Here is an 8,780-nt window from a genome sequence, read left to right as displayed (position 1 = left end):
GGCCTGCACGGCTTCCCAGCCAGCCAATCATATCTGAGGTCTGCCGTTTCTTCTCTCATATCTCAGCGACGGATATACAAAGAGCAATGAAAAACGCAGTCAAAGTACACCAAAGTCCGCTGATTCACCCAGTACAAGAATTTTGCTTCTACTCCACCTAGTTTTTGAGTTACACGACGTTTTGTAACTCCAAAAAACAGCGTTTTTCGCCTCTCACCGCGATCTAATTCTGACTCCTCATCACCCTGTTTTCCAGGCAGCAGCTCTCTTTCCCAGTGGCGCGGTTGGTAATGACACGGGTCTGCAAACCAAAGGTCGTGGGTTCAATCCCCCCTTGGTCAACATGTTTTTTTCCCTACAAATTAATACACTATCACAGACCAGTAATTCATATTCATCATTTATTACAATTCTGCAAACTTTTATGATTTTACCAGCTTTTCTAATATGGACCTCACACTCTTGTTAACACTCCATGGCACAAATACTCTTCCCTTTAGGCTCTGTGTGTGTATAGTGTGTGTGTATAGTGTGTGTGTATCAATGTGTGTGTGTATCAATATTTCTCCCATTTTAAAGTATTACTCCTCCATAATTGTATTTCTGTTAAATCAAAGTACTTTTACTACATCTTAGTACTTCTGCTCAATCATAGTATTTCTGCTAAATCATAGTATTTTTGCCAAATCATGTTTTTTGTGCCAAATCATAACATTTGTGTTATGTTATAGTATTACTACTAAGTGGAGGAATTTCTGTCATGTTACAGTATATGTGCTGATTACAGTATTTCTGCTAAATCATACTATTTCTACTATATTATATTTTTCTCTCTAAATATAGCACTTCTGCTATATAATTGTATTTCTGCTATGTTATAATATTTGTGCTAAACCAGAGTATTTGTGCTGAAACAGTATTTCTGCCAAATGATAGTATTTCTGTCAAATTATAGTATTTGTGCTAAAACATAGTATTAATTTAAAATGACAATATTCATAGTTCATCACAGTGTCTCTGGTAAATCACAGTATTTCTGCCATGTTGTACTATTTTTCTAAATCATAGTGTTTCTGTAATGTTTATGTATTTTTGGCTAAATATATTCTTTCTGTTATCTTATACTATTTCTCCTAAATTCTTGTATTTTTGAGAAGTTATCATGTTTCTGGTAAGTTACAATATTTCTGCTAAGTTCTGCTATGCTATTGTATTTCTGCCAAGTATTATGTTTCCTCTAAGATATTGCAGTTCTGCTAAGTTATTACATTTTAGCAAAGTTCCTTTGCTTCTTCAAATTTTTTACAATTTCTGCAACTTTTCAGCTTTTTCAGCTAGTTTTTGCAGACAGCTTCAGCTTTAAAGCATCCACACTGCATTTTCGCAGGAAATGCAAATTTTTCTAGTTTTCTTCTTGTGCTTTTGTCCATTCTGAGGTGCCTCCTGACCTCAGTTACTCCTCCTGTCTCTGGCACGCCCTTTTTGCTGCCCGATCATCCGTGTTGGTCTGTCACTGTCCTGCACAGTTTTAATGCAGAGTTGTTAAGGTCAGCATTCTTTTGCTCGCCCTCACTTTTCATCCGGGCTTAATGGGCGTCTCGTCACAGCTCTGTCAGCTGAAGCTGTCTGGAAATCTCCCCCGTGTAGTGAAACGGGCCTTGGATTTAACGCTCTCCGTCTCCGCTGCATGAGATCGTTTTCCTGCAACACTGTTGACATTTTCAGGTTGTTGTTGTGGGTCCAGCTGCTGTAGCATTTGGTCAGGATCACATCAAAGATGGTAGAGGAGTGAGCAAAGATGGTAGAGGGGAGAGCAGGAGTCCAGGTCAGCCTCGGCAAAGCAGCCTGTAATCAAGCATAAAGAGAAAAAACAAAAAAAAAACAAAAAAAAAACAAAAACAGACGAACAGGAAAATGATGTTGTGTTGGCTGTGTTATTCAGAGAGGGGAGAAACACCGGGCCAGGCCCTGTGTCAGCCTTCTCTCCCCCTTTTTTTGTTTTTTCTCACCATATAATCAACTCATAACCCACCAAGCTGACAGGACAACACAGGTACATGTTAAAATTCTTAAGATCATGTTTAAAAGCCCAAAAAAGGAATTTTCTTTCATTCAGTAATCACTTGTATTAATCAATCAGCAGAAAACATGTCACAATTTGAATCTTTTAACCACTAAATTTGTCGTGTCATCACTGGTTGGTCAGACCAGTGTCTCTTTTTTGAAGTTAAGTTGTTGTCCTGCAACCCAGAAAGTTTATTTGTTAGTAGTGGATAAACTTTATCATTTAATAACAGGTGTATGTTAAGTTTCGCTGCTTTAACCTTGCTGGAAAATCTTCACGTGTTCATGAATGTAAGCTGTTTCTTCATTGCGTGTGTGTGCGTTTGTAGGTGGGTTATTTTAACTTTTTTCTCAAACAAGGCATTTCTCTAACACGTGCCTTTCTCATACATTTCTCTGGTTGTGTGTGTGTTTTTATTTTGTTTCCCAAATTTTGATTTCCCACCTTAAATAACAGCATTTCATGTCTTCAGCCAGGAGTTAGACCTTGCTTGTGAGATTCAGGGACACATGGTACCAATAACAATTCAGTCAAAAACTTGCCTGCAAATTTCCAGTGATGGTAACCGATAACTGGAGGAGAAGATGTCCTTTAAGCTTCTTTTCAGGGTGGGGACAAAGCTGGGGTCAAGCTGTAAACTTTTGAGCCAAAGCTTGGCCTGTCTGTCGTCCCAATTCTGTTAATTTAACCCTTTCGCCGCTGTACTCAGGTTTCCAGGTTGGGAGAAATCCACCTGTATTAAAACACTAAAACATTCACTTAGTATTTCTTTTCTGAAAACATCCATTCGCTTCATCTGCCTAGATTTTACTCTCTCTCTCTCTCTCATACTTCACACAGTCAGGCAGTTGCCTTTTATGGGCATGCAGAGTTCCTGTCACACACACAGCTACTCACCCCGGCAGCTGCAAAGCCGTCTTCACGTCCTCTCTCCACACTCTCCGCCAGAATCCTCCATTAATATGAATGTATAAAACCAGTAATAATTATCCCTAGAAACACACCCTCAAGAAAATTCACTGTATACACACAATTCACTGTTCACCACAAAACTGAAACAAATCACAGCTGTATTTATCACTCAGTCTTACTCTGCCGACTGAAGTGCCAGTCTAAATCATGCACGATTTGTCTTTTCTATATCAAAACCCAGCCATATATCAAACATTCACCGTAGTCATTCAAAACTTTATTTGTAATATTATAATCAGCAAAATCAGCGTCTTATTTACAAGCATGTATCATTGTTTGCAAATCATAATTATAAAACTCAATAACATGCTAAACAGGAAGCAAAAGTCCTCTGTGCGCTTCACAGCAGCCACCTCATTTGCAGGTTCACACACCGTCTAAAAATAGCTCGCAGCGCTGCAGCGCGCTGTCGTCACACACAGTCTCACACACAGCTCTATTATTTTATATTACAAAGACGTCTTATATTTACAACCACTCTCAGGCCTGACAGATTTAGCGCCTACACAATTTTGACAAATTTAAGTTAACGGTCCAACCGAAGAAAGTCCAACTTTTTTGTGATCAATTAACCAGTATCTGTCCAACAGTTTCTGGCCTCATCTCTAAAGTCCCTAACTCAATTTAAAAGTGTCCAACACCCAAGGTCCAACCTTTGCTGCCCAAAAAAGCGCAGATACCGTTCCAAACGGCAAAGTGGTCCAACCACTAGTTATTCTGGAGTGCCCCAAGCTCCACAGTGACCAACTGACTATCCCTCAAAGAGGACAAGGCCTAGGCGTCCCCGGCCTTGGCAAGCGTTACCTCTGAGCACTGCGCTTCTTAGCGGTCCATCGCCGTTCTTGAAAAATTTATAATACTTTGAAACAACAGTCAACACCCCAAAACAAGAGTATGACTGACGCAGGTCCAACCTAAAACCAATGGGGATTCTAACCCACAAAATGACCAATTCCCTATCAAACTAAATTCACTCAGCAGTCCAACTGCTTTAAATACTCAGTACTGTCACTTTCAAAGTTTCATTATCATTACTTCAGCTTCAGTTCTCATGAGATTTTTCATCAAAATCAAAACAGGCCTTCACCAGTAATTTCAGTGAGTAGACTTTAATTTTATCATGTCCAATTTGGCACACTTTGGAAATAGATTCAACAGGTAGTGCCTTACCTTTGTGTAAGCCGGCTTATGCCCACTCACGTCAGACCACTGGCTTGTGCCTGTCCGTTCGACAACCTCGGACCGTCCAAACCTCCAACTTCCACCCCAATACCACAGGACGAGCCCCCAAACTGTTACGGATTCAAATATTGGGGATGGATACAAGAGGAAAAACCACAATAACAACACTGGTCCGGCCGGGTTGAGTCAAACGATGATTTTAATGATCACACGCGTGGGAGATGGACACCGTACGCAGACAGCATCAGATCTCAAAATGGTGGAGCATTGATCAAACTCTTATAGCCACAGCACCATCCACTGGACTGGAGAGTGTTTCTTTCACTAGGAAAGCTGGGAAATGGAGTCCTGGTCAGATGAAGCTGGAGAGTGAGAACTTACCAAGTCCCTGAGCCACAGCAGCAAAACATCTACAAGCCATCATTGTTCCAGAGTCTCCTCATGAATCCTCCACAAAGCTGCTTCTGTGGAGTCTGAGCAAAAGTCTTTGAACACATTGAATCTGCTGGATCCATGACTGGTCAGAGCATCCTGTGATGACAGAGCAGGGACTGGACCTAAAGGTTAGATTAAGGTCAACATTATAAACTCATCTTGTGTTGGTTTGTATACGGAAGTCCAAAGAATACAAAAGAGAAACCAGGAGGACATGAGGGAGGATCACAAGGAAGTGGGAACATCAGCTTTGACAGAGAACAAAGGAAAAATCTGTGAATCACTAACATGTTGGGCAGCTGAAGTTTCACCAGGCTTGTGTTCAGCAGCAGAAATGCTCACGGGGAGTAACTGTGGGTTAAGAACACAGTGGGTCTAAACACTTTTGTTGCTCTGAGGCTGCAGTGACAGTTGATGTGTGGACACATGGAGGTTTGTAATGTCTATTATACTCCCTACAGGAAGTGCTCGACCTATTTTAATGGTTCAGCCCAGATAATGTTAGCTGGGGGAGTTCAGCTCTTAGTTTTATCATCATCACATGTTCTTTATCCGTCTCCACAGCAGCACTAACTAACAGTTTGTAGCCACAGTATCTGAATTATTTCTCACATGTTATCTCACCATGTAAACCACAGCAGCCACTGGGGACATTTACACACTTCTTCTTACAACCAGCAGATTTTACAAACACAGTTTATTAGAAAACATGTTTTACCTTTGACTGGTACATAAATATGAACATTTCACAGGTTAATGTTGGGAAAACGAGACAGAACACCATCACAGACTTTTGATATAATATTAACAGAAACAGGCTCTTTCTAAAAAAAGTTCATCTGGATTTGAACATAGTTTCATACGTCAGGAATATCAGGCTGAAGTTTTCTGTATTTAAGCGTTAACATGTATGAAAGCAGTCTGATGGTTTTTAAAGAAAGTGTCTCGTGTAGAGCTGCAACGATTCATCGAGTAATTCCAATAATTCGATCATAAAATTCTTTGCTTCCATGTTTCACAGACCTCCAATAGAAACGTGTTTATGAGCAGCGTGTGAATAAAAGTCTGAGCACATTAAGCCCACACAGCCTCCAGTGTTAAACACAAACACTGATAACAGCAGCAGTGATGATGATGTTACAGTTTAACATGGAGGCGGAGTCTGTTTACACAGAGAGGCGGAGTCTGTTTACACACTAAAATAATGGATAGCTGCAGGCCTGGTCTCGTGTGTGAGAAGCTGTAAATCAAATATCTTCTACCTGCAAAACTCCTTCAGTTTTATTTCTACAGCAGCAAATGACAACAACAGTCACCTCCAGGAGTTTCTACTGTAAAGTAAAGACTCGACAATAACAGAGAGAAACTCCACCAATCAGACGACCCCCCTATGAGAACGGTGACGGTGGATCATCCTCGTGTTCTTACAGCGTGGTTACAGCGTGGCTGTGAAATCTCCACCATGTTAAAGAGTTTTTGGACACTCGATGGGAAACTGCCCGCTCAGGCCCAGCAGTTTGCTTCAATGACCTGGAGAAGAAGCAGGAAATCCTCCAAGGTTTCCAAACATGTTTCAGTCCTGCAAATGTGCAATACTACCTGCTGCATTATGAGCTTCAGTAATGAGCACAGCAGTGGACTCAGTCAGTGTTTCCATCACATCCAGGCCCAGAAGACTTGGAGGAAATGAAGATTTTGTTCTTCCACTTATTTCCTGTCATATTCTGCACTTCTTACTTCTTTCAGCTGCCCATGAAATAATGAAACTTTCTGCAAGAAAGACAATAAAGATCAGTTTGATCGTCAACATGAAGTTTGTTTTTATTTGACAGCATCAGCTGTTGCATCAAGTAAGGAGTCAAAGGCAGCAAAGAGCTGTTTGTGTGTTTTTGGAGTGGATCACTGCGGCTTTATTCACGTGTCCTCTCTACAGAAGCTCACTGGCTGTTGGGAGGACCCGGACATTTCCCTCTGGGTTGTTTGGCTCTGTTGGAACTTTGAGGAAGAATAAATCTTATAAAAGCTGGTCTCTAATAATTCTCTCTGTAATGTTCATGTGTGCGTGCTGTGATTGGTGTTTTCCCTGTGAGTGTTTGATGTGACACCTGTAGCTTTAGCTCACCTTGAAAACAGAGGTTATGTTTGTGGTAGCGTGTGTGTGCGTGTTGTTCTGTGTGTGAACACGACAGCTCGAATAGTTGTGAATGAACTCTGATCAAACTTTGTAGGGGTGTAGAGCGGGCTCATGTTAACAATCTATTCACATCTGGCTCACATCCACCCAAGTCTTCAAGGTCGACTTCATGATTTATTGATGGAAACTGAGAAAAAGCCTCAAACTTAGAAACCAGGATTGTAACAAGTGTGCTGTGGATCATCAACATGTAGAAAGGAGCACATGAAGATCCAAATATCAGCTCACATCTGACCTCTGACCTCACTTTCAAGGTCAACAGATGGATCTGAAGGTCAAAGTGATAATAATGCTCTTTAGAGCCATTTTGGACCTCGGAGCTCTTCAAGGTCAAATAAGGTCAAACTTCCATCAAATGTCTCATGTTTCAAACTCTGTTTATAATTCTACTGTCTGTGTTTCTAATGGAACATTTACTTTATTAAACAATGAGATAGTGACATGTTCTACATCCACATCAATCACAATCATAGGAAATGTCACATAAATGTGCTTGTGTTGTGTCCATGATGATGTTAACAAACAAACTGTGACAGAGCCTCAGATGTGATGAAGACGCTGAATGGAAGAAAGCAGTCTTACATATTTGTTTAATATGTGCATTGAAGGACATGTCCTGGTCAAAAATGACTCCAAGCTTCCTCTGACACACATGAGGATGCAGGAGCTTTAGCAGCAGCAGCACTGGGTGGCTCCTCCAGCACTTTAATGATCTCTCTCCTCTGTAGAGCGTTTCTGTCTGATTGCTCTCATGGTTTCTTGGAGCTCCTCCTGAATTGCAGTGTCAAAACTGAGCTGCAGTAGAACTTAGTGGAGTCATGAAGTGTTTCCTCAGCTGGAGGCAGAACCAGCAGCTGGACTGTTTCCCCACAGGTGGACTCACACGTGAGACACCTGCAGCTTTACTGACACTCAGTGGATGCAGCAGGAAACTGCAGTAGCTCAGACAGTTATTCAAGTGTTTATTCAGGGCTGCTGTTGCTCATTAAAAACTCTGAAATTCAAATAAACGAAGGTCTTCAAATGTCTCATATTTCTCCAAAATCATTAAATCTAAGTTTTTTAGGACTGGAAGTAAAAATGAAGACAAAAATAATTTTTTCAGTCAGTTTTAAAGTTTCACTCGCTCAGCGTCTCTCCTCTTATCACCGCTGATCAGACACATTTATTTATTTGAAGATGCAGTTAGCGGCTGACACGCTGATGATGCTCAGTAGATCTGATCTTTGTATCTGGATTTATTTGACAGGGACAGTGTTCATGTTCAGGGACATCAGGATAAAAACAGAAGATGGAAACCTGCCAGATTTGAGCTAAACTGCTCATTTCCATGTGTCGTCCCTGGGCAGGTCACATGACTCTATCCAACATGCAAAGACACACAGACACACAAGAAAAGCCAGAGAAACAAAGACAAATCCAAACGATCCATCATACTGAGTCAAAGTGATCACAGGTCTGCTTTGTTGGAGATGAGCCTTCAAAGTGGAACATGTGGACTGTTCCTTTATTACTACCACTGAAGGCCACGCCCCTCTGGTCATGTGATCATGTGGTTTGTAGGAACGCTCCTCTTCCTCAGAGGATCCACCTGTGCTTCCTCTCCTCTCTCCTCCACCTGTTACAGTGAGGGAACGTCCTCCATGATGGAGGAGCTGCTGGAAAGTGCTGAGAGTTTCCTCCAGAGTGAGACCTCTGTCACAGTTCAGAGGATCTACGGCAGCAGAGACCTTCATGGACACTAAAAGTCTCAAACACACAACAACAACATCACACTGACTCCACTCTGACATCACTGATCAATAATCAAAGAACACACAGATCAAACTGATTGATCAGCCATCAGAGGAGTCGGATCAATGGAGCTGCTTCTGTTCCTGATGTCCCCTGTTTGATCCTGGACCTGAACTCTCCCTGCAGAGGAGACACAAG

The 8,780-nt window shown here is 41.4% G+C and overlaps 1 protein-coding gene across 3 annotated transcripts in view; it reads right to left on the bottom strand.

Annotated features, from left to right (window-relative positions):
* The window catches only part of LOC146389575 (uncharacterized), a 90,029-nt gene that overhangs the window by 367 nt on the left and 80,882 nt on the right, over positions 1-8,780 (bottom strand). The window contains exons 11-12 of one of the 3 annotated variants that reach the window (XR_014797380.1): positions 2,963-8,762; positions 1-2,811 (exon numbers count right to left, since the gene is read on the bottom strand). The exon at positions 1-2,811 is cut by the window's left edge and continues 367 nt beyond it. Coding sequence is in view for 1 of the 3 variants with exons in the window: in XM_084910389.1 (XP_084766515.1) it covers positions 8,671-8,762 (92 nt within the window). In the remaining 2 variants the exon portion in view is untranslated. Of the gene's footprint in view, positions 8,763-8,780 lie in introns of all 3 variants that reach the window. The other 2 variants (XR_014797378.1, XM_084910389.1) reach the window with 2 other exon arrangements.

This window comes from Perissodus microlepis, chromosome 3 (assembly GCF_051167445.1).
Source record: "Perissodus microlepis isolate ML-2025 ecotype Zambia chromosome 3, ASM5116744v1, whole genome shotgun sequence".
Lineage (NCBI taxonomy): Eukaryota > Metazoa > Chordata > Actinopteri > Cichliformes > Cichlidae > Perissodus > Perissodus microlepis.
The sequence above is the reverse complement of the archived record's forward strand: the minus strand, read 5'-3'. Positions and strand labels throughout refer to the sequence as shown.